The sequence below is a fragment of the Cucurbita maxima genome, unplaced genomic scaffold (assembly GCF_002738345.1).
Source record: "Cucurbita maxima cultivar Rimu unplaced genomic scaffold, Cmax_1.0 Cma_Scf00040, whole genome shotgun sequence".
Classification (NCBI taxonomy): Eukaryota; Viridiplantae; Streptophyta; class Magnoliopsida; order Cucurbitales; family Cucurbitaceae; genus Cucurbita; species Cucurbita maxima.
This window is the reverse complement of record NW_019272056.1, coordinates 742,333-767,317: the sequence shown is the minus strand read 5'-3', so window position 1 is coordinate 767,317 and position 24,985 is coordinate 742,333. Positions and strand designations below refer to the sequence as shown.

Sequence of the window (24,985 nt, the reverse complement as noted above, 5' to 3'; positions counted from 1 at the left end):
GTGATTTTCTTCATGGTCCGATCTTATGCAATATCCATTGCATAGGACACCCCACTCACATGTCTCCACATTTACAATTTTAGTGATCACATTGTTTATATAATATACAAAAGTGGGTCGCATCCATAGTGTCCCCAGAATAAGGTACTCAGCCTTATCCTTATACTATAAATCATTTTAACTATATACTTAAACTTGATCAACTTTTATGCCTCTACATATAGTTCAAGTAATCATACTATAGCCAGAGTGTTCTTAATTTATTGGATTTAGATTAATGATCGTAAAGTTCACTTTATTCAATAATCATCTTTACTAAATAAACAACAATAATAACTTTATTGAAAATAGATATGTTTTTGTTTACAAACTATGAGTTTTAGAACATAAAACCCAACAGTGGGACCCCCAATTCACCCACTTCGAGGCCCAACGTCCTTACTGGCATATCGCCTCGTGTCCACCCCCTTCATTGGCGCATTGCCCAATGTCTGGCTTTGATACCATTTGTAACAATCCAAGCCCACCACTGGCAAATATTGTCATCTTTGGGCTTTCCCTTTCGAACTTCTCCTCAAGGTTTTTAAAACGTGTCTGTTAGGGAGAGGTTTCCACACCCTTAAGAAGGGTGTTTCGTTCTCCTCTCCAACCGAGGTGGGATCTCACAATATGAACACAATATTAGAGGCGGGAAAGACTAACAAGTATCTCCTACAACAACCATACACAATATTTCATTTCTCCAAATTGAAGCTTTCCCAAAGAAACATGATACAACCTATCAAGAGTGAATTTTTGGGCTCTCATCAAAAAGTTTTACGAATTATGACTTGTCGGCAGAACTTCTTTCTGCTTTTCACCTTAAGGAAAGTGAAAGTTTGAGCTAAGTATGAATAGATGCTAAAAACCTCGATCTATCTTACTTGTACAATGAAGAATAGTTCCTTCAAGTAAAAGTTAGCATTAGTTTCGAATAGGACAAGTCTAGGGGTAAAGGGCTATCAAATTATTTTGTAATACACACAGCTACAAGCATGTGATTAATAAGAGATAAAAATGAGTGACACAAGGAACTTACGATCAGAAAAATGAAGAGAACATACAAGGCAAACTCACAAAAAGAAGAGTTCAAACACTAACTAAAGAAATCAACATTAATTCGAGAGGACCAAACCGAGCTCGTAACTACAAAAAGGTCAAGTAATAGACGGCCATAAGGTCTCTCTACTTCTAAGTCAAATCCCCTAGAAATAGTGTGATATCCCACAATGGTTGGAAAGAAGAACAAAAACACCCTTTATAAGGGTGTGGAAACTTTTCCCTAGTGTTTTAAAGCCTTGAGGAGAAGCCCGAAAGGGAAAACCCAAAAAGGACAATATCTACTAGCGGTGGGCTTGGGCCATTACAAGTAGGGAACTCAGGAAAACCACCTCAATCGGGGCATTGCCACACCGCCTACTGCAAAGAATGCATCATTGCGGACCCAACACAACAAAATACAGACTTAAGTTCTAATTCTTCCGTGCAAAACCTGTCACCAAATAATTGACCTCCTTGAAAATTTTAGTCTTCCATGAAGAGGAACACGCAAAGGCATCCGAAGGAAATAGGGTTACATAAAATATGAAAGAAAGAACAACATGAGAACCCCCCGAAGTATTCGGAGTTCGGACTGCAACGTCTCTTCTCCACAGGCTGAATGTTTTAAAGGACAAAAAACTAAGTGAATGCTCTACTCGACAAAGGCCGACAAAAAACCAAGGAAAGGGGGTTAGAAGAAGGCAGAATAGAAGACACTGAATGAAGCTTCTTCTTGAAAAGGTGATAAGATGAGAAAATAAAGCACGAAGAGGGGAGTCAGCAACCCACCAACTCGAGATATTTCACAAATGAAGAGAACATAGAGAAACTAGAAGAGATAACTAACCAAAGGTTTCAACTCAACCCCTTAAGACCATGCTTTGGTGGTACTACCATGATTGTTGCATTTCTAATGGCTAAGCACACAGCTACCCATGGGAATTCACGGAGGCATGCCTAGAATTTCTTGGGCAGTCTACTTAGACATCACCAAAATAGAACACTATCTTATTCAAATACTTTTTTCATATAAAAATATATACATAGGTCTAATTCACTTCCAAGGAAAATGGAAGTATATTATTCGACATGCTTGAATGAAGTCCCGTTAGAGCCACAGAGCTCAATTGTGTATTAGGGTTGTTTGAGCCTCGGACATGGCCTATACGAAAGGATATGAAGTCCATTAAAGATCTAAAAAGGGCGATTCCATTGGCAAGGGCAAGAATACATTTCTCTCAAGGAAAAAAAATACAAAAAACTAGACCAATTATGGGTATGAATATGATAGGCTTCCACTGAAGAGAGTTTGGGGTCAAAAGAGGGGCTGAGGCAGTAATGTGAACTGGGATTGAGTCGTTGTTACGGGGGTGAGACATCATTAGTTGTTAATCTGATTATTTTTGGTATTTATGCAATAATACATAGGCGAGCAATGGAAAGAGAAGGGTAACTTTTCAGCCATATTTTGTTAGTGAGTGATTAAGAGAGATTAGGAAGCTCTCAAATTCTCCTTTGTAATCTCTCTCTGACTATGAATATCGAAAGTGAGTTCTATCAGAGAACAGTGAGATACAAACTTATAATATTTTGGGCCACAATATGGTCGAGTAAGAGACTTTTCTTTTAAATTGAGGCATATTTTAGAGCTGGAAAGCTTCTACCACATGAGCAAGTGAAAACAATAAGTGTCTACTTGAGGGGTGATGCAAAGTCATGGTTTCCATCAGAGCAACATGGCATACCAAAGTGGCAATCCAAAAAAGCTAGCTCAAGAGGAATCAAGAGGAATCTGCTACAAATAAATTCCATAAAGGAACTACACAAGGGGAGGGATAGTATAAATCATTGAATTGTTTCATGCTAAACGGACGCGACGCACATGAATGCAGAAACATGAATTGCTAAAGAAATTCTAGAAGAATAGTAGAGTGGTGCGGGACTAACAGCTTTCAACCATGAAGCCAAGGCAACTGGGTTTCTATATGATAAGTTTTATCCTTAAAGAACATTCTTGACTCGTCTAATATGAAGCCTTAAGAAATTAGACTTGCAAGCCACACAACTCAAATTTGAATAGCAACTATTTCATTAGTGAGTTTGCAAGATGTGAATCTGCGAAGGGACAGTTCATTAAACTGGATGTTGTAATATCAAAGAGGGGTTGTTGGAGATAAGTTCCAAGGAAAGATTTGGTTTCTGATGACTTAGCCAAATGGAGTCTAGCGGGTCAACATCAGTCGGTTAAGTCACGGAAAAGCTTCTCATATTATGCTTTCTATGTGGCCATTGAATAGAAGTGAGTTCTGTAATGGCCCAATTGTTCCAATGTTTTTGGTTATTCTGATATTCAAATTGCTTGTTTGAAGGCTTTGGTTTATTTACACGTTTAAGAATACAACTTCAGTCCTAAATTCTAGTTCTTGCTCTTCACTATGTTTGCTCTGTTGTTTATTTGAGAACATACATTGCTCTAGTAAATTCAACTCCAAGGATTAGGAGAACTACCAAGGTAAATATATAGCTTTTTAGGGCTGGGAGGATTACCGAGTACAAATATACAATATATCTAAATGCATGGATACAAATACAGAGACAAATAGTACACTCATCTAGAGATATACAGCAGCTAACAAGAAATTCTTGCAAATAGGACAACTTGCTAGCTTCTACACCGTCATTTCTAGGTTATTGAATGTAACAGCATAAGCCCACCGCTAGCAGATATTGTCCTCTTTGGGCTTTCCCTTCCAAGCTTCCCCTCAAGGTTTTTAAAAAGCGTCTACAAGGGAGAGGTTTTCACACCCTTATAAAGAATGTTTCGTTCTCCTCTCCAAATGATGTGAGATATCACAATCCACCCACTTTAGGCCCAGCGTCCTCACGGACACTCGTTCCCCTCTGCAATCGATGTGGGATCTCACAATCTACCCCCCTTCGAGGCTCAACGTCTTAGCTGACACACCACCCAATGTCTGCCTCTAATACCATTTGTAACAGCCCAAGTCCACAACTAGCAAATATTGTCCTCTTTGGGATTCCCCTCAAGGTTTTTAGAACGCGTCTACAAGGGAGAGGTTTCCATACCCTTATAAAGAATGTTTCGTTCTCCTCTCTAAACGATGTGAGATCTCACAATCCACCCCCTTCGGGACTTAACGTCCTTGCCAACACTCATTTCCCTCTCAATCAATGTGAGATCTCACAATCCATCCCCTTTCGAGGCCCAGCGTCCTCGCTGGCACAACGCCCAATGTCTGGCTCTGATACCATTTGTAACAGTCCAAGCCCACCGTCAGTAAATATTGTCCTCTTTGGGCTTTCCCTTTCGGGCTTCCCCTCAAGGTTTTTAAAATGCATCTACCAGGGAGAGGTTTCCACACCCTTAAAAAGAATGTTTCATTCTCTTCTCCAAACGATGTGAGATCTCACAATCCACCCCCTTCGGGACTTAACGTCCTTGCCAACACTCATTTCCCTCTCCAATCAATGTGAGATCTCACAATCCATCCCCTTTCGAGGCCCAGCGTCCTCGCTGGCACAACGCCCAATGTCTGGCTCTGATACCATTTGTAACAGTCCAAGCCCACCGTCAGTAAATATTGTCCTCTTTGGGCTTTCCCTTTCGGGCTTCCCCTCAAGGTTTTTAAAATGCATCTACCAGGGAGAGGTTTCCACCCCCTTAAAAAGAATGTTTCGTTCTCTTCTCCAAACGATGTGAGATCTCACAATCCACCCCCTTCGGAGCCCAACATCCTCGCTGACACTTGTTCCCCTCTCCAATCATTGTGGGATCTCACACTAAATATGTTGAACTCTTCTCAAACAATTTCAGAAAAATATGAAAATATAACTAGCCAAACCTCAAATCAAATGCAGCACTAGTTTTTTACCAAATGGTAGAAAATATTATTGAGGCCATTGTCAGATAAGCTCTGGAAGGAAATAACTCAATACCATACATTGAGGCCATTGGGAAGGCACCATTAGATGATTTAATTCAAATTTCTATCCTGGCAGGGTAAACAATAATGCATTTCATTCATACAACGTTCACTTTTCAAACCTAAATCAAGCTCAGATGTAAAATTTGAAATTCAACCGTAAATACTTATGAACCATGATGGCAAGTAAACTAATAAACAAAGGGAATAAACTTGTACCTAACTTTGTTTGCATATTCTACATACCCTTCTCCAAAAGTTTCAACCATCAAAGCTTCTTCTGCTTTTGCTTTCTGGCCATAGTATAGTGAGCAAACTGCTACTATAAAAAGCATGCTACCAGGCGCGCGAAGGGCAGCACAGTAAGTGGCGAAAAGGAGCATTGTGGATGCATATATCGGATGGCGAACCCACCGGTATGGTCCAAACTGCACGACAGCGGTAGGCACCACTACCTTTTCCGAGTACTTTGCAAGATACAATGAGGAATTGTAGTGAGTTAGAAGAGTTATCAGTATCAAAATCCAAATGCCCACATTGCTCCACCCGCCTGGAACTTGATGAAGCTCTGGTCCTTCAAATGCAGCAAGCCAATGTCCAACCATGATACCCACAGAGAACAGTAAGCGATACAAATTCGGCATGTTCACATCCCACTTGGGATCATGAGGACGAACAAAGTAATCCCCATATAACCTTTTTCGAATGCTAACATTGAAGAAAAAGAAATAGTGATATACAAAGAAGAACACGAAAGGCCATCCTTCAAGGAATCCATTGAAATAGGCAGGCGGGACAAGGGTGAGCCAAGTGAATAAGGAAGTAACCACAGAAAGTTGCTCGAATATGTTGGCTTCGCCGAGTAGGTGCTTTCTCAAGCAGTATAATCCATAGGCGGCCGTCGCAAAAGCCACAATCCAGGGCCAGAACAACCAAGTCCAGCTGAAATACATCCAGAAGAAGGGGTTGAAAAACAAATTCAAAGTCGATTTTACAGCTGCAATTGAAATCGCTAGCACCCCAGACCACTTAACGACATCAAAAGGGGTTATTCGAGAAAGGGTACCTTGCAGTGAATCAAACGAGACAAATTCGAAGGGTTTAAGAAATGGGTTCGGGGATTTTGAGCTAACTGCATCAGAAGATGAACACTTGGGCACGAATCTCATCATTCTCGAGACAAACAAGGTAGGAGGCGAATTAGTAGAACCATTCGGACGAGTTATCAATGGAGAAAACCTTAGGTGAAGGGGGGAATTGAAAACCATCAAACGGGACTTCACCTGTTTGTCGAAATGCCTGAATGGAATTTGGTGCCTATCGACCACAGATAGACCGCGGAGATTGGTTGAGGAGTGAAAGCACACGGATGAGGCGGCCATTGTTGCAGAGGGAAGAAGGAAAGAGAGTTATTGGGTCATGGAAAGTTGAGCAACATCACCACTGGTTACAGAGAAGAAGAGAGTGCGAATGGCGAAGCGACGAGCTTAGCAAAAGCGGTGGGATGAATTGGCTATCGCATTTGGGTTCGGAAGAGTCCAAGCCCAAAACCTGAATTGAAAAGGGACAAGGGTTGAAATTGAAGACCACCTCGATTAAAAGGGGATCAAAACATTTTAGATAAGGGTGTTAAGTGATGAGTTTTGACTGCAATGTGCGTTAATAATATTTGCTAGCGGTAGACGGGCTTGGTCTGTTACAACTCTCGTATTGCATGGATTGAAATTGGAAATCTCACATCGGTTGAAAAGAGAAGCAAAACATTTCCGACAAGGGTGCTAGTAGCTAGTAGATTCGTTTTAAAACTGTGAGACGGGCGGTTATACGTATGGGCCAAAGCTAATAATATATTGCTAACGACGAGTTTGGGGCTATTACAACTCTCGTATTGCACGAGTTGAAATTGGAGAACCCATATCAATTGAAAAGAGGAGCGAAACATTTCCGACAAGGGTGTTAGCATACGCGTTTAAAACCATGAGGTTGACAGCTATACGCAACAGGCTAAAAACTAATAATATTTGCTAGCGGTGGGCTTGAGACTAAGACTGTTACAACTCTTCTATTACGAGTTGAAATTGGAGATCTCACATCAGTTGAAAAGGGGAGCGAAACATTTCCGACAAATGGTGTTAATATACGGCTCAAAGTTGACAATATTTGCTAGTGGAGGGCTTGAGTTGTTACAAATGATATCGGTGCCAGAAGACGGGAGATGTGCCAGCATAGATCTAACCAACCCACAAGGAGGGTGGATTGTGAGATCCCACATCGATTAGAGAGGGAAACAAAACATCCTCAATAAGAGTGTGGAAACCTCTCCCTAGAACATACAAAATTGTGAAGCTGATGCCGTAACGGGCCAAAATAGACAATATTTGGTAGCGGTAGGTTTGAACTCTAAAAACAATGATATACCTAAATAGGTGTTGTTAGACGAACACGACTCTCCACAATGGTATGATATTGTCCACTTTGAGCGTAAGCTCTCATGACTTTGCTTTGGGTTTCCCCAAAAGGCCTCATACCAATGGAGAGTGTATTCTTACATTATAAACCCATGACCATTCCCTAAATTAACCGATGTGGGACTTTCATCATCCAACAAATTTAACTCTCTCTTTATTTTTTTTACGTGATCATTTAATTATAAAAAATATAATGTAAATTACAAAAAAAATATTTTTGGCCTACATTTTTTTAATTTTATTTTATTCTAGTCCTTATACTTTTAAATATTTAGATATTTAAATATAATTTAAACACTTTCAATAAAATTTTAAAATAGTCTTCAAAATATTAATAATCATGATGTACAATAAGAATAACATAATTTTTAGAAATCGTAGAAAAATATTAATAAATAATTTTGTTTGTAGAAAACTATCCAATAAAATAATCTGTCAAATATTTTTAAAATTTAAACAAAATTGATATATATTTTTTTGGTAATACATATGAATATTTGAGAAAAACTCCCAATAAAATATTTTTAATTACAATTTGTGAATAATTAATTAAAAGTCAACTTAAGTGATGAAATATCAATTTGTTATCACATCCTTACTCTATTAAATAAAAAAAATTCTATATTTAAATATATTTTAAAAAACATTTTGACCTAAATTCAATAATTTGAATCTGGCCTTAGTTTTATGGGTCACAGGGACTAATATTATAAATATAAAAAAACATAAAAAATGTAAAAGAAAAAAAAAACATGTTTTTCATATTAAAAAAAACCAGATTTAGGATAAAATGTTTGACAACATTAATAAAATTTCTATTTTTTTAGTTTTTTTTTACTAAAAAACAACCATAAAATTGTTAATATTTATTTATTTATTTATTTTCTACGTTATCTCTCTGTCCGTACTGTAAGGCCCAAACTCGTAGCCGCCGTTTGACGCCGTCAACAATATTCCGTCCAACTTAACGGCCGTCAATAAAATTCGTTATAAATTTTTGTGAGGGAAATTAAATAATCCTATTTAAATAGGAAATATTATCAGAATTTCTTATTAAATAAAGTATTTTTTTTTAATAATTTTATTACATTATTTAACTTTAAATAAATTATTAAAATAATTTTAACTAATTAAATTTTCACTCATCTACCTTAAATATATAAATTTTAATTGTAAATATTAAATACAACTTATATTTTAAAATTTTAATGTTGTACATAGTGAAATAAACTATATTAAATTATTAATAAAAGAATTAAAAAAATAAAGTGTATATATAAAATAATTATTAATTATAATTATAATTTAAATCAATATTATAATTCACCATATAAATACATCTAATTCAAAAAAAATAATTACCTTCCCGAAACGCCCCTTAATTCTTATTAAAATATTAAATTAAAAAATTCAAGTCGGTGTAACAATATAAATCCGAGTAATGACTTAACTACCCTAAAAGATCTCGCCCGCTTTGCTTACATGTAACCTACCAGCGAATCACGCGCGGTTTAAGGATCGTAAAGGGAAGGGTATTTCCGTAATTTCGCAGAATCAAATGGAACTCCCATAACCACGTCACCACTTCGAATTCTAATCATGCAGTCACGATATTACTGGTCGGTGACACAAGGAAGGACACGTGGAGTGAATTGAAAGCGAGTAGAGGGAAAAGTGTAAGTAAGAGCGAGTGGGAAATGAGGGGAAGATATTTGGCGGATCAAAAATATCTGGGTAAGTCGTCCACGTTGGCAAAGGGAATAGGCCGATCTGGAAGCGGATATTGCACTTTTTTGGCCTTTCCCGTAAATAAAAAAAATTAAAATTAAAATTATTAATTTTCCTTTGGAAATATCTTAAAAACGAATTGGTTTTCTTCTTCGTTGCTTCGATTTCGTTCTTGTTGCTTCTTTTCTTGGGCTCTCGCCGGAATTTTCTCGACGGCGATCGTAACTGCCGCTAATTCGAATCCCTAAACTCTCGGGGGAATTAGGTTTTTATTGTTTGGTTTTGATTTAGTCTTGCTCTTGAGTTGAAAAGAGGAACCAGCCCTAGGTTTTGGAGTGGAGGATGGGACCGGAGGTGAAGGTCGGCGATGATAGCGGTGGTGGTGACGATGAAAACGGTGCTCATGAGGAGCGGGTACTTGAGTGGGAGATAGGTTTGCCAGAAGCCGACGATCTAACTCCTCTGTCTCAGATGTTGATACCGCCGGAGCTTGCATCGGCATTCAGTATATCGACAGGGCCGTGTCGGACGTTGATGGATGTTAATCGAGCATCGCAGGATACGCTATCGAATCTTCGTGGATTTCAATCGCATGCGTTTTCGTCGAATAATTTCAAGTCGTTTAATGATGACCAGACTCGGGATCATGATACGATGGTGGTTGAAGGAGATGAGACGACGGAGAGAGATGCGGGGTCGGATTCTAGGAAATTGAGGAAGGTTGATTGTGTGGAGGAGGCTGATTCTGCTCTTCGGATGGATAACTCGATGGATGATCCGTCGGCTCGGGCCTCGAAGAGACCGAGGCTTGTTTGGACGCCGCAATTACACAAGCGATTTGTGGATGTTGTTGCTCGTCTTGGAATTAAGAACGCGGTTCCTAAAACTATTATGCAGTTGATGAACGTGGAGGGATTGACTCGTGAGAATGTTGCGAGCCATCTTCAGAAATACAGGCTTTACTTGAAGAGGATGCAGGGCTCTTCCCACGAGGGCCCGTCGTCGCCGGACCGGATTTTTGCGTCCACGCCTGTACCACAGACCTTGCACGAGTCTGCCAGCAGTGGGCATGCTAGTGGAAATGGGCATTTGCCAGTTCCGACTCCGATGCCGTATGGACCGCCGATGATGCCTATGCCCATGCTTGGGATGGCAGTGTCTGGTCATGCTCACAGTTATATGGGCATGCCTGTCGCTCACCCGGGAAGTGCACAGGGTTACCATAGCTTTGAAACGCATCCTTACAATATGATGCATCAGAGAGATTGGTCGGGGAACAAATACGGCTCGATCGTGCCTTACCCTCATCCGCATGTACCTCCTAGTAGTAATGATAAGTGAATTCCGCAGATTTTCAGGTTGGCTGCTTGATCTTACTGAGTTTTTCTTATACCTTCTTAACGAGTGATATAATTATGTTTTACTGGAGCGATAGTACGGCTTGGTATCTGGGAATTATTTCATATCATCGATTTAATGGAATTCATTTTACTTTGGCAGCATAGTTAGGAATCTATCCCAATAATATTTGTCCTAAATCTGTTCTTCATTGTTTCTAAAACTCGATTCTGCAAGTGCTGCTTGTGTCTCTAATGAATTGATCTCCACAATGGTATGATATTGTCCACTTTGAGTATAAACTACTTTCTTTTGGTTTCCCAAAAGGCATCATACCAATGGAGATCGTATTACTTCCTTATGAACCTATGATGAACCCCAAAATGTCTCATACCACATGTCCGGATTTAGAGAGGGTTGTGTGTTAGTCAGTGGACTTCTCGAACTTAACAACAAATTCTACTTCAGACACGCGAAATGATGAACCCCATATAAAATTAAGCTTTGTAAAGCAGTATTATTGAGTTTGTTGAAACTTGAAAGCTTTCTTTTTGTCTAAATATATTTAGTGAGACAATAATTTATGGCTTGTTCATGGCTTTTAGGGGCTATTCTGACTTTGTTTTAAGAACTGTTCCCAATAACTGTAGTTAGATGACTAGTAAGAAGTAAGAACAAGTTTATTTTGTATTTATGATTTTGGATGGAAGAACATCAGTTAGTTAATCTAAGAAACTGGACATCTGTTACTGTGAGTTACTTAAAAGAAAACATAGAAAAAAAAAAAAAAAAACTTCCAAAAAACAGTTCCCATAAAGATGTCTAAACTGAGTTTTTGTTCTAATAAAGCAAAAACGTTCTTTTGGTCTCAAATGGCTTTCAAACAGCGCCTTGTTACTTTCTTTAGTTGAACCACTGCGTGATTACTTCACTCTTCAGCTTCTGATTCCTCCCTATGCTGTTCTGCTCGTTTAGATAAGCTTCTTTTGTTCTTCACTGTGTAGTCTCCAATCTAAGATTTCCCTTCATCATGGAGAAATCTAAGCGTTTAATACGTATTTTTTGTTTGTTGGCTTCCACCTGCAAGTTGTTCTGCCACAATGACCATGCTTCAACTTATGGCTTGAAATTGTTGCCAAAATTTGTACAGATATTTATTGATTGCTTTCATTTAATCTTGCTTCCTTATGTAATGGCTTCGTGGATATTTGAACTGTTCATATTATGTCCTATGCATATTCATATAGTCTCCTTCATTTTGAGTGCATGGATCCAGTGGAACTGGTTTGAATGTTAAGAAAGTTATGTTTATAAGACTAAGTTGTTATGATGCAAGGAGATGCAAGAAATTGCAACCTGCTTGACCTTATACTAAAGAGTTTTTCCTTTTACAATCTGCTGTGCTTTTAAACCAACTTCATCATTCAGGCGTGATCTAAGATGCATGACACTGTAGTTACAGGAGAGGCAAGAGATAGCCTAATCTCTCATCACATTGAAAAACTTCCCCATCACCTCTGGTGGATTATAGAAGGATTAAAGGGCACGCCGAATGATCCTTATCAATGGAATGGATATGTGTGTTGTGATTCTCTCCTTAGGATGACATGAAAAGGTTAATTTTCCTTTGAATGAATGCCTGCTGGGTTATTCTCTTGAATTTAGGCTCAGTTTCATATGCAAAGATCTTTTATAAGTCTTTCTATTTGGTTAAATTGGTTCAACCTTGTCTACTGATTGATGACTACCTCAACTTAATGATTTGCATGCCACTTGCAGATGTCACTCTGGAAGGAAAGAGCGGTGCCCAGATTGTTGTGTTGTCCATCAGTAAGTCAACAATTCCCCATTATTATATACCTTTGAGATATTGGAACTTAAATGGTATCTCCGAGAAGATTGAGATTTTCATTTTCATACTAGTTTGTGGTTAAGACTCTAAGCTCCAATAGATCTACTGCTGTTGTTCTTTGGACTTTTCTTTCAAATGCTTCTTCACAAGGTTTTAGAACGCATCTACTAGGAGTAGGTTTCCACATCCTTATGAGATTAGGAGTAGGTTTCCACATTCTTATGAGAAATGTTTCGTTCGATGTAGGATCTCATAGTATTCTAGTGATTCCTCTCGGTCTCTAGACTAATAATGACTGCTGTGAAACTTGATGATTATACAAGCTCAGTCACTCCAATAAAAAGTATTTGCTTCAATCTTTCATCTTCCGAACTTTGGATTCAACTTCTCAACAAAATCACGTCGTAATAGAATGAGGTCCATCTTATTCATTATAGAGAAGAAACGCCCCCCCTATCCAGGCCTCGTGTAATTTTGATCCTTGTTTGATTCACACATGCCTAGACTGTTTCTTTTGGTGCTGGTTTCACTTCTGTTTACAATTTAACTACTCATGAAAAGCAGCTGTATGTTGGGTCTACCTTGGTTTACAAAGATTAGTCCTCGATCATATTTTCGGGTGGTCGGAGACTTTTGGCTCCATGGCTCCTCTGCATAATCCAGGGATGGTTCTTGTAACAGCACAAGACCACCGCTAGCAGATATTATTCTATTTGGCCATTATGTATCACCGTCAGTCTCACGGTTTTAAAACGCATCTCGTGGCGTTTTACATACCCTTATAAGCAAATGATTTGTTTTCTTCTCCAACCAATGGTTTTAAAATGCTTTTGTAAGAAAGCGTTTGTTCGGAAGAGATTTTCACACCCTTATAAGCAATGATTCATTTCCCTCTTTAACTAAGGGTTTTAAAGCGGGTATCAGGACCTCCCAAACTAAATTATCTTTCGTCTTATATTTCTCTTTCATTTCATTCGTTTACTGCAAGTTCAAGGAAGAGCATATCAATGGTTTTAAAACGTTGTAAGGACATCCTTATAAGTAATGTTTCAACCAATGGTTTTAAAACGTTGTAAGGACATCCTTGTAAGTAATGTTTCAACCAATAGTTTTAAAACGCATGTACAACATCTTTATAAGCAATGTTTCATATTCAATCGCTAATTCTTGTCAAAATTTTATTCACTAAATCTGTCGTTTAATTTATGGACCTCAATTCTCCTATTTGTCGTGAAGAGTTTGCAATTATTGAAGTCAGAAAAAGAAAAAAATGAATCACGTTGAGCATTGCTTGTGTCATTGCATAAGAAAAGAATATATAATCATTAATTTTTAAATATGTCTAAAAGGCCTCTAAACAGGTTTAGATCATTAATTTGGAAGCAAATAAAATTTAAACCTATTATTTGTGCTAAGTTATACTTCAAAAAGTTATAACCTTTGGTTACCCCCATTCCTAATGATTGGCAAAAATCTGAATTTTGAATGATATATAGGTAATTTCGATATTTTCATGTTTATTATGCTTCAAATTTTTGAAGTTTAGTAGACCAATGACATTTTATTAAATGTTCAACGTCTCGTTAAACTCAATTTTCCATCCATCGGATAATCACGAAGGTTCAATAACTCTAAAACCTAAACCTATTTACCGAGTGATATTAGTCCAATAGCGGGTTACGGAAATCTTCTTTATATAGGGAAACTGCTTTACCGAGTGAAAGAATAGTGAGACCCGAGTGAAAGAAGTCAGAACGTAGATTAAAAGTTATCCCGTCCCGATTTGTATTATTGTTCAAGCAGAGCATACACAATTAAACCCAAAGCAAAAATAGTTAACCGAGCATGGATGATTTACTTTCATCTCTTTGAGCTATTTTTACCAGAATCAAAGAGGTAACAAAGTAAAAAAGATAAAAACTTGATTCCAACATTCTCATCCCACAACCTATAGGAACCGGCTATACGAACTAAAAATGGAATAAAATTTTAAAACTATCTCAAAACCTCTCCCCAAAACGGAAAAACAATGCACCCGTGCCCGAGTTATTGTCGACAGCATACTCGACCCGAACAAGGCCTACCTTGACACCAGCACCATATGACGAACCATGCCCCATTCGCCTATATACCTCGGTCGGGTTTCCCTTCACATCCTTTGAACTTCCAAGATCGTTCCCGTGTTCAGCAAATGCATATACATGTGTGCCCTTAACCGGGATTCGTAGCTCAGCTGCAAGCTGAATGAAAGCAATGGGAGCTAGAAATTAGAATGCTGCTCCAAATTCATGTTAAGAGTTGATTAACATTCTCGTGGACGTTCGAGATTTACCTCGAGGATGTTTCGAGCTGCACCGAGCTCACCCATATTGTAACCCCTCACAGAATAGGGCCCTCCAAGGGTAAAAGCATCATAACTTGGAAGGTCTCCTACACAGCCACCATAATGGCCATGGAGGACAAGCACAGGAGGAGGAGGTTTGCCAGCGCCTTCCTCGACCTGCTTCAGCTGTAAAAACCGTGTCAATGTAAGCTGGTGGCGGTTGAAGAATGGAAATTTGCTGCCCACTCCGAGGCCTTGGTCTACCTGTAATAAACACGAGGTATTCAACAATCAGCCACAGACAAAAGCTGTTCTACTCCCTTTCGAAGTCGCTTAATCAGTGTTCTTTCTACCCATTATTAGTATGTAAACGACGCAAACAGTCGGTTCAACGAAACAATGAAAGGGTAACAAACACGACACGATGCAAATATTAAGAAAGACTTGCACCTGAAATACGTTCCTCTCGCCAACTATAGAGCCATTGACAAATTTCGTATTATCCCGTGTTATGTTTGCTTGTAAAAATGCCATCCGATCGGTACCAGTGCCGCTCAGAGTCGTGGGTGGTCCATCAGCACTAATACCTCCACCAAGCAACGCCCTCTGACCATTCGAACAGATATTACTACTTTCGTCTCGTGTGATTACCTCCTCCATTACAAGCCCGTACGTAAATTTGCTTTGGCGGGTGAAATTCTATTCAACAAATGGCAACAACATTAGAAACATTGTTTCCAAAATATGCTACAAAAGGAGATAAGTACCTCGGTAATATTAGCTTTAACACCGGCTCGATCGACCCATATCGGTGGAACTTCATCTGCCCCTGGTCCACCAGTGAAGACAGGACTCAGTTTTCGGCTGTTGAAGCAACTAACTCGAAGTGTTCGATTACGTGGGTTATAGACACCATCGAAATATGGATGCACGTACTCGAGCTTAAACGAAAGGTCATCCTGAGGAGATTTCATCGTTCAAAATTGTTTGGGACAAATAGCCAGAAGCAGTGAAAGAGAAAACTAAACAATAATACTGATTGAACTACCTGGGGATTGAAAAAATTACTTGTTGTTATAGTACCAAGAATCGATCGATTCAACCCTTTGATATTTCGATGTTCGAAAGTAACCGTTCCACCAGGCTGCAGTGAAGCCTAAGAACACAAATCCCAGAAACATGTTCGATCATAATTCAAATCTAAACGGTGGTAAAAGTAAAGGACATAGCATAACAAGGCATAACATACCAAAGTGGGACGTCCACCACGCCCAGGAACAATGCTCCATTCTGAACTGACTTCAGCGGTTTTTTGGTCAAGTTCTTTAAGTTTAATTTCGACGATAATCCCTCCTTCGCTCTTCTCGTCGGGTCGTGGATTCACTTCAATATTGGAAAACAAAGCAAGCGAGTTGATGTTCCTCAGAGCTTGCTTTCCTGCTTCTATGTTAAAAACATGGCCCGGGAGAAGCTGTGACACGATTCAAAATTTTGAACACATAAGAATGCATAGCCACCCAACAAAGTTACAATTGTGACTCTATGAGACCCTCCCGTTAACACCGTTACCTAAATGATAAATGATGATGTGACATGCTTATCGGATATATATCAAACCATTTGAAACCAATGAGATGAAGAACAATAGACAACTAAACAAAATAAATAGAGTGACGGTTTTAAAAAGGATTCGATATATATGCCACATTTTTTTGTCCAATTTTCGATTTCCCTTCTATGTTGTGTTGAAACAATTAACGTTTCTACAATAGCATGTACGATAACTGTAACGGCACAAGCTCACCACTAACAGATATTATCTTCTTTTGGCTCCCCCTCAAGTTTTAAAATGTGTTTGCTAGGAAAAGGTTTCCACACCCTTATAAAGAATGTTTCGTTCTTCTCCCCAACCGATGTGGGATCTCACAATCAACCCCCCCTTCGAGGCCCAGCGTCCTCGCTGGCATTTGTTCCTTTCTCCAATCGATGTGGGACCCCCCAATCCACCCCCTTCGGGGCCCTGCGTCCTTGCTAGCACAATACCTCGTGTCCACCTCCTTCAGGACTCAGCCTTCTCGCTGGCACATTGCCCAGTGTTTTGTTCTCCTCTCCAACCGATGTGGGATCTCATAATTCATCCCCCTTTGAGTCCCAATGTCCTCGCTGACATTTGTTCCTTTCTCCAACCGATGTGAGACACCCCAATACACCCTCTCTTTGGAGCCCAATGTCCTTGCTGGCAAACCGCCTTGTGTCCACCCCCCTTCAAGGCTCGACCTTCTCGCTGGCACACCACCTCGTGTCCACCACCTTCAAGGCTCGGTCTTCTCACTGGCACATCGCTTGGTGTTTTGCTTTCCTTCCCAACTGATGTGGGATCTCACAATCCACCCTCCTACAGGGCCCAACATCCTCACTAGCATTTGTTTCTTTCTCCAATCGATGTCGGACCCCCCAATCCACCCCCTTCGGGGCCCAGCGTCCTTGCTGGTACACCACCTCATGTCCACCCCCACTTCGGGGCTCAACCTTCTTGCTGGCACATCGCCCAATGTCTGGCTCTAATACCATTTGTAACGGCCTAAGCCCACCGCTAGCAGATATAGTATTCTTTGGAATTTCCCTTTCGAGCTTCCCCTCAAGGTTTTAAAACACATCTACTAAGGAGAGGTTTCCACACCCTTCTAAAAAATGTTTCGTTCTCTTCTCCAACCGATGTAGGATTTCACAATAACAGTGTTAACCCCGTCAACTACATATCGTCATAGTTAAGATAAGAAAAACACACATGAAAGTCTTTAAAGTTTATGAACTAAATGGGGCCATAACCATCAAACTTTAGGATCAAAATTTTAATTGAACCAACAATTATTGAAACAATCAAACACCTAGTGAAGGTTATATAGGATTCTACCTGTTTGGGCAATTCCCTCCTCACCACAGGGAGTTGAGTGTTTCCCTCAACAACATTACCAAGCTTGTCTTGGAACTGAATCACCAGCTGAGTTATGTCCCCTTCCACCACCTCACAAACAACCTCTTTGGTATTCAAATTCCCAAAATTCACCACCTGAGCGCACGCATACCCTTCGTCGTGGTACCATTTCTGCACCGTGTCCCGAATCTTCTGCAAAAGCCTCGCACTCACCTTACCACGATCTCTCAACATCCTTAGCACCTCCCTCTCCACTGACTCTGGTAACAAACATGGCCTTGCCCTATCAATTCTCCTCTTGTATTCCCTCTCCTGGCTCCTAAAATACGCCATCTTCTCCTTATCCGTCATATCGGCGTCCATTTCCATCGGCTTTGACTGCTTCATCAGACCAACATTGATACATCTAAACCTATTGGCAGACTGCCAAGTACTTTCATTGAAAGAAATTGTGATACCAAGAGTACCATCAGCGTTAGTTTTACCTTCTAAATCGACTTTCTCGAACATCCCACACGTCGCAAGGTTTTCGAGCTCTTTCTGAAGCTGAGCTTTGGAGTATATCCCACCAGGTCTCAAGGAAACCATCTCAAAGAACGAGTCCTCGGTGCCGACGGTGGTTTTCCTCCGGCGATCAAAGAACTGAATATCAGAAACCTTATATTTCTTAAACCCACTAAGCTTATTTAGCTGCACCACAATGTTGGCAGGCAAACCATGAGAATCCCATTCTCGAGTCTGTGGCTCGTCGGCCAACGCAGCAGGGGAAAAGAATCTCCTCCAAAACCCGCCGCTCTCGCCACCGCCTCCACCACCGCCACCGCCACCGCATCCGCCACTCCCTCCACCAAAATTCCCATCCCCATTTCCGAGAAACGAGCAGAATTTGAGAACAAGGGTAACAGAGGAGGACAGAGCAAGGGCTTTAACGATGGATTTGATGTGGGGTTTGGAAGGGTTGGATTGAACGGGTTGTGGGGCTTGGGAAGAGGAAGATTGATGGCATTTCAAAGTGGGGAAATGGGGGTTGTTAGAGACGGCGATTGAGGGCGGTATCCGGCGCCGGCAGCGGGAAGCCGGTGAGTTGGGGAAATTCGTGGCAGTGGGGAGGTGGGTTTGCGCCGCGAGGGCTGGCATCTTGGATCGAGAGGCAAAGAAAGGCGATAAAAAGAAATCGGAATTTTGATTTTGCGTTTCTGCTGAATTATCTTCTGTTCTTGCTTCTCTTCTCTATATCAGAATTTTTTTTTTAATATTTTGTTTTTTTAAGGGCGACTTTTTCAACGTCTTTTATTATTCTAATACTAAATTATTAAAAACTTTTAAATTAATAAAAATACTCTTTTTAATTTCATAAAAATTTAAAAAATAAACCATCAATTAATAAAAATACTCATTTTAATTTCATAAAAATTTAAAAATATCTTTACAATACTTATATTTATAAAAAAAAAAATTGATTACGTACAGACGAAAATCGTCTAAAAAAATTTAAATTTTAAAAAAAATTAAGAAAATTCAAGTATATCTTTTTAAATAATATATATTAATTAGTTTAAAAGTATTTAAGTATTTTTGAAATAAAAGTAAAATTTAATGATATTTTTAATAATTTAGTTAAAATATTGAATTATTCAAATTTAAAAGTAGGAAGAACGAGAGAGCCCTAATTCCACGAGCTTGAATGAAAACCATGATAAAACGGTACGAAATTCCCAATTGATGTCTCAATAAGTCGCTTGAATCATACTTCCCAGATTAATCCAGAGTTGAGTTCAGTCCAATTCGTTTCGCCTCTGAGTCACCGGCTCTCTCTCGCCGTCGCTGCCACCGCCGGGGAGCGTTCGGAGCTTCTTCTCTCCCTCAGTTTCTCCCCAACCCATTGCTTACAACAACAGACCCACCTTTGTTCCCACTACAAACCCTGAAAAATGTCCGGCGGGTTTTTCCGGGTAATGATCGAAATGAACTTATAACTTAGTTTTCAGCTCGTTTCTTGGTTCTTTGTTTAATCCCAAACGAATCAGCGTGTTTCTGAAGCCATGTGTTCTTGGCTGGGCGAGTGTTTAGGGGTTTGCGTCTTGATTGGACAAGTTCTTTTTAGCAGCTTTCATTATCATTGTGAAGTTGAAGAACTTCCCAACTTCTTGTTTTTGTTTATAAATTGTTCTTTGTCTTGTTAGATCAGAATTATCATTTCATAATTAATTTGTCTTTAATTGTGGATTTTTCCTGTATGTTCTTGGTATTTTCTTGAGGTTTTTATGGACGTTTTTTACTAGGGTACGACTGCGGACCAAGACACTCGTTTTTCAAACAAGCAAGCAAAGCTGCTGAAGTCACAGAAGTTCCCTGCTGAACTAGACCAACTGGTTCGTCGTTTTCATCTTCAAATTATTATGTTGTGGTAATTGCAATTGAGTGAAATGTTAATCCGTACTGCTATGAATGTTAAACTATTTTAAGGATTAATTAGTAATTCTTAAGCACCAGTGATGTGTCTTAGGTTGATACGACAAAGGTGAAGATGGACATTATCAAGCCGTGGATTGCTACGAGGGCGACGGAGCTTCTTGGGTTTGAAGATGAAGTTCTTATTAACTTCATATATGGCCTTTTGGATAGCAAGGTAATTAAAAGATTTTTACTGTAGAATTGCAGGCAATTTGATTGCACAACTTTTTCGTATTCTTATTATTACTTGAGTTCGATAATTGCAAGGTGGGATATCGAACCATCAACCCTTAATATGGTAATAAGTACGGAGCTATTCTTGTGTTCTCTCATATTTTCTTATTATAATTGCATTATGTGATATATGGTCTAATATGGAATCAACCGAAGGGAAATTTTTTATACTAAATGATAAGGGATCACTACAAGGGGAGTAAGATTTAGATTACTTTGTTGATCGAATATCTCAAGGCAAGAACACTTGATTTAGATTCGATTTTCTTCCCATCTTCCTTGAAGTTTATGTTGCATGATTGATGTCTTGGTTCATATCATGGTCGTTCCTTTCTGAGGCCATTGAATGGTGGTTCGGCTCAAGACATACTACACTAGTGGCATGTGGCAGATGAATTGAGGCTGTCCCAGTTTACTAAAATGCATACTCTATAGAAATGGTTTAAGCTGTACTGTTCAATTTGCATCAATTAACTGCTTTGGTACAGGAAGTAAATGGGAAGGAAGTTCAAATACAACTCACTGGGTTCATGGAAAAGAATACTGTGAAGTTCATGAAAGAGCTTTGGACACTACTTCTAAGTGCCCAGACGAATGCCAGTGGTGTACCTCAACAATTTTTGGATGCCAAGGAAGTAGAAATTAGGAAGAAGAAGGTTTCTAGATTTCGTTAAGTTTTATTGTACGGCTAGTAGTTACGTGGATTGCTCGGTGTCTTTCAATTGATTAGTTCTCTTTGATTATTATAGGCAGAGACAGATTTTCTTGCAAATGAAATTCAGAAAAAGAGAGAGAAGGAAAATAAAGAAATGGAGGAGCAGAGATCAAAGAATATGGTAAGTTGTTTGTAAATGTTGGAGTTGTAATTGATTGAAATTGGTTTTTGGTCATAACTTTTCTCTGTATTTCCTCTGGCATTCAGCTAGCTTCTGCAATTATTTGGGTTCATGTCCTTTACCTCAAACTACTGTAGGACGATGGGGCTGAAAAGGTGGCCGATTTTGTATTGGAGTCTATGTCAATGAATCGTTCAACGGCTATGAGAAATCATTCAGAGGACGAGGAAGAGGCTGAAAAGAGTAATGGTGTTAGGGGAAGAAGCAGGTAATGACTTGTGATAAACTGATTTTCAGATTTAGTGCGATGCTTTATTTTTGTACCGTTTGAGATATGATGGAGAAGCATTTTTGTGAGATCCCGCGTCGGTTGGGGAGGAGAACGAAATCTTCTTTATAAGGGTGTGGAAACCTCTCTCTAGCAGATGCGTTTTAAAACCTTGAGGGGAAGCCTAGAAGGAATTGCCCAAAGAAGATAATATCTGCTTGCGGAGTTGTTACGAATGGTATTAGAGCCAAACATCAAGCGGTGTGCCAGCAAGGATGCTGAGCTTCGAAGGGGGTAGACATCAAGTGGTGTGCCTGCAAGGACGTTGGGCCTCGGAAGAGGGGGGTGGGGGGTGGATTGTGAGATCCCACATCAATTGGCGAGGAGAACGAAACATTTTTTATAAGGGTGTGGAAACCCCTCCCTAGAAACATATTTTAAAACCTTGAGGGGAAGCCCAAATAGGACATATCTACTAGCGTTGGGCTTGGGCTGTACAAATGGTATCAGAACCAGACACTGGGCGGTATGCCAGTGAGGACGCTGAGCTTCGAAGGGGACAAACATCGGGCGTTGTGTCAGTGAGGATGTTGGACCCCGACATCGATTGGAGAGGGAACGAGTGCCAGCGAGGATAGTTTCTACCTACTTAGTTGCATGCTAAAAGGGTGTGAGATCCCACATCGGTTGGAGAGGAGAACGAAACATTTTTTATAAGGGTGTGGAAAGCTCTTCCTAGTAGACACGTTTTAAAAACCTTGAGGGGAATCCTGAAAGGGAAAGCCTAAAAATGACAATATCTGCTAGCGGTGTGCTTGGGCAGTTACAATTTTTGTACCTTCAAATTACGACAAAGTTACATTCTTACTTATTTTATTGTCACTTCTAAATTTCAGTGATGCATATATTTATTTGTACAAGGGTAATAAATATGTTTTTTTTTTTCTTAATAGAAGTATGTGTGGTTACTATGTTGCTTTTCAAAATCTTCTAGTTGTACTAATGCTTTTGTCCTATTTTCTTTTTAGTGATGGACACAAGTCAAGGAGTATATCTCGATCACCTCAACAGCTACGAGACTCCTTTTCACAAGGAAGATTATCTATTAGCCCATGTCGTAGGGACCATCGTGGTTCATCCTCTCCTCGACATAGATCATCTGATTCAAGAAGGTCTAGATCTACTTCACATCGTAAATCTCTTTCTCCAGTAGTGCATCAGTTGCAGTCTCCTTCTCAACATAGTTCACCATCTCCTCGTTGTAAATCACCATATCAACTATCTTCGTCTGGGCAAAGTCGATCATCGTCACCTGCACAACGAAGGTCACCATCACTTGATAAGCATAGTAGATCACCATCACCCACTGAGCATCACAGGTCACTATCACCAATTAGACACAATCGTTTGCCTTCACCTGCTCAACATCGTAGATCACCATCTCCTGAATGGCGTCGTAGATCACCATCTCCTGAATGGCGTCGTAGATCACCATCTCCTAAATGGAGTCGTAGATCACCATCTCCTAAATGGCGTCGTAGATCACCATCACCAAAATGGAGTCATAGATCACCATCTCCTGAATGGCGTCGTAGATCACCATCTCCTGAATGGCGTCGTAGATCACCATCTCCTGAATGGCGTCGTAGATCACCATCACCAAAATGGAGTCGTTGGTCACCATCACCAAGACGACGTCGTAGGTCTCCATCACCAAGACGACGTCGTAGGTCTCCATCACCAAGACGACGTCGTAGGTCTCCATCACCAAGACGGCGTCACAGGTCTCCATCACCTGTACGATGCCGAAGGTCACCAACTCCTATACGACGTCGAAGGTCACCAACTCCGGTACGACGTCGAAGGTCACCAACTCCGGTACGACGTCGAAGGTCACCATCTCCAATACGAAGTCAAAGGTCAACATCGTCGCCGCGTCATTACAGGTCACCATCTCCACACCGTCGGAAATCACCTTCCCTTGTACGTCGTCATAGATCGCCATCTCCAGCACACTACTGGAGATCGCCCTCACCTATTAAACGCCACCCATCTCGTTCTCCAAGGCAATGCTCTATGTTACCTTCATCCTCACCAATACAGAAATTGGATAGGCCATCACCACATGATCATCACATAACACCCTCTCCTCTAGAACGTAGATCTCCATCATCTCCAGCACGTCTCAAGAGATCGAGCCTTTCTCAACATAGATCCATTTCACCATATGGTCTGAGTTATTCATCAAAGGAGCGGGGAAACCGATCGCCTGTCAAAGTAAAATCTCCCAGGGTCAGAACCAGGTACTTCTCTTTTCCTGTATTAAGCTTGCATCCTGTGTGATGGTTTCTACCTACTTAGCTGCATGTTATTAATCTGTTGATCAAAACTGCTAGATGGTAAGAGTACTAGCCATCTATAGAACAGTAAATCTGCAGGCTGCTGTTAAAACTTTTTAGTTCTTGAATTTGTGAATTAATTTAACTTCATCTTTAGTGTTGAGATCCTTAGAAACTTTTACTATTTGTTTGGCTCATATGATTGTGATTTGCTGATGGGTTTTATTCATCTGTTTATGCACTTGCCCTGATTCTTTGGAATTTAGAAAGAAATATCAGGAACTAAGGATCCTTGTAGAAGGGTATTCTGTTATTTTAATCGTTTATACGTGAAAATACAGGCCTGTTACTCTTGTTTTTGTTTTATATTTATTTTGTAGTGATGAAAAGAGCTACTCACGCCGAGGTAAAGCCAAGGAAGCTGAGGCTCGGATTGTCGAAAATAATAATAACCGTGGCGAGGTCTCAGATTCTGATATGGAGGAAGGCTATAAGCGTAAAACCAGAAGTAAGGGTAGGAAAAGACACAGAAGATCAGACAGGAGTGACACTTCTTCGGAGAGAAGACACAGAAGATCAGACAGGCGCGACACTTCTTCGGAGTCGGAAGACAGCTATGATAGTGAATTGGAGAGGAAGGAGGCCAGGAGAAGGAAGGAGGAGGAGAGGAGGTGGCGGAAGGAGAAGAAGCGACAAAGACGTGAAGAGCATGGACGTAAAAAGGAAAAGCGGCGTGCTGAGAAGACGAACGCTAAGACTCTCAGTGATGATTGCTCGGACGATGGTCGAGCTGTAAGGGAAGAGTGTCGTCCGAGTGATGGTGCGTATGAGGCCGAGCAGAGAAGGTTAGAGGTCGAGTTGAGGAATAAGGCACTGGAAGCATTCATTGCAAGGAAAGGGAGAAGGCATAATAAACCTTCAGAATAGTCTTTTCCTTCCACATAATAAGAGGTATTGATAAATGATGATTTCTTTGATGTTCATTTGAATGCAAACTCAACACAGATCTTTCTCCTTGCCTTTCTTGAGCTTGTTTTGGAGTTTCTTTAGAATGGCAGCCTTACCTTGGCTACGTAGAGAAATCTTATCGAATCTTTAACTCAATGTTGCAACGTTTAAAAAGTTTACACTAACTAAATAAACAGACACAGGAGTACGAGAACAAAACATAAAATTTAATCTAATT

At 39.9% G+C, this 24,985-nt stretch overlaps 4 protein-coding genes across 9 annotated transcripts; 2 read left to right on the top strand and 2 right to left on the bottom strand.

Moving 5' to 3' along the window:
• Nucleotides 1–5,068: 5,068 nt before the first annotated feature.
• Nucleotides 5,069–6,576, bottom strand: LOC111469488. The gene has a single exon (XM_023114773.1). The coding sequence runs from the start codon at nucleotides 6,404–6,406 to the stop codon at nucleotides 5,216–5,218; it is 1,191 nt and encodes a 396-aa protein (XP_022970541.1). The 5' UTR covers nucleotides 6,407–6,576; the 3' UTR covers nucleotides 5,069–5,215.
• Nucleotides 6,577–9,350: 2,774 nt separating this feature from the next.
• LOC111469492 (transcription factor PCL1-like) lies at nucleotides 9,351–12,766 on the top strand. 3 transcript variants are annotated; one of them, XR_002714878.1, is made up of 3 exons: nucleotides 9,351–10,578; nucleotides 12,015–12,173; nucleotides 12,338–12,766. XR_002714878.1 is itself a non-coding variant. In XM_023114781.1 (2 exons), the coding sequence occupies exon 1, from the start codon at nucleotides 9,563–9,565 to the stop codon at nucleotides 10,559–10,561; it is 999 nt and encodes a 332-aa protein (XP_022970549.1). In that variant the 5' UTR covers nucleotides 9,351–9,562; the 3' UTR covers nucleotides 10,562–10,578; nucleotides 12,338–12,766. The 3 variants fall into 3 exon arrangements, 1 of the variants encoding a protein (XP_022970549.1); XR_002714877.1 differs by having other exon boundaries at nucleotides 11,987–12,173; XM_023114781.1 differs by lacking the exon at nucleotides 12,015–12,173.
• Nucleotides 12,767–14,167: 1,401 nt separating this feature from the next.
• On the bottom strand, nucleotides 14,168–18,883 carry LOC111469468 (protein TOC75-3, chloroplastic-like). Its single transcript, XM_023114746.1, has 7 exons — nucleotides 17,648–18,883; nucleotides 15,983–16,204; nucleotides 15,782–15,889; nucleotides 15,501–15,692; nucleotides 15,184–15,432; nucleotides 14,743–14,997; nucleotides 14,168–14,650 (listed from the first exon to the last, which is right to left on the bottom strand). The coding sequence occupies exons 1-7, from the start codon at nucleotides 18,803–18,805 to the stop codon at nucleotides 14,411–14,413; spliced, it is 2,424 nt and encodes an 807-aa protein (XP_022970514.1). The 5' UTR covers nucleotides 18,806–18,883; the 3' UTR covers nucleotides 14,168–14,410.
• A 454-nt stretch (nucleotides 18,884–19,337) lies between these two features.
• Nucleotides 19,338–24,903, top strand: LOC111469467 (serine/arginine repetitive matrix protein 1-like). 4 transcript variants are annotated; one of them, XM_023114745.1, is made up of 9 exons: nucleotides 19,600–19,620; nucleotides 19,951–20,040; nucleotides 20,175–20,297; nucleotides 20,845–21,012; nucleotides 21,106–21,192; nucleotides 21,330–21,460; nucleotides 22,489–22,893; nucleotides 23,029–23,763; nucleotides 24,180–24,903. In XM_023114745.1, exons 1-9 carry the CDS (start codon nucleotides 19,600–19,602, stop codon nucleotides 24,724–24,726), a joined length of 2,307 nt encoding a protein of 768 aa, XP_022970513.1. In that variant the 3' UTR covers nucleotides 24,727–24,903. The 4 variants fall into 4 exon arrangements, with proteins under 4 accessions (XP_022970510.1, XP_022970513.1, XP_022970511.1 ...); XM_023114743.1 differs by having other exon boundaries at nucleotides 22,489–23,763; nucleotides 24,180–24,245; nucleotides 24,309–24,903; XM_023114742.1 differs by having other exon boundaries at nucleotides 19,338–19,620; nucleotides 22,489–23,763.
• Nucleotides 24,904–24,985: the final 82 nt, after the last annotated feature.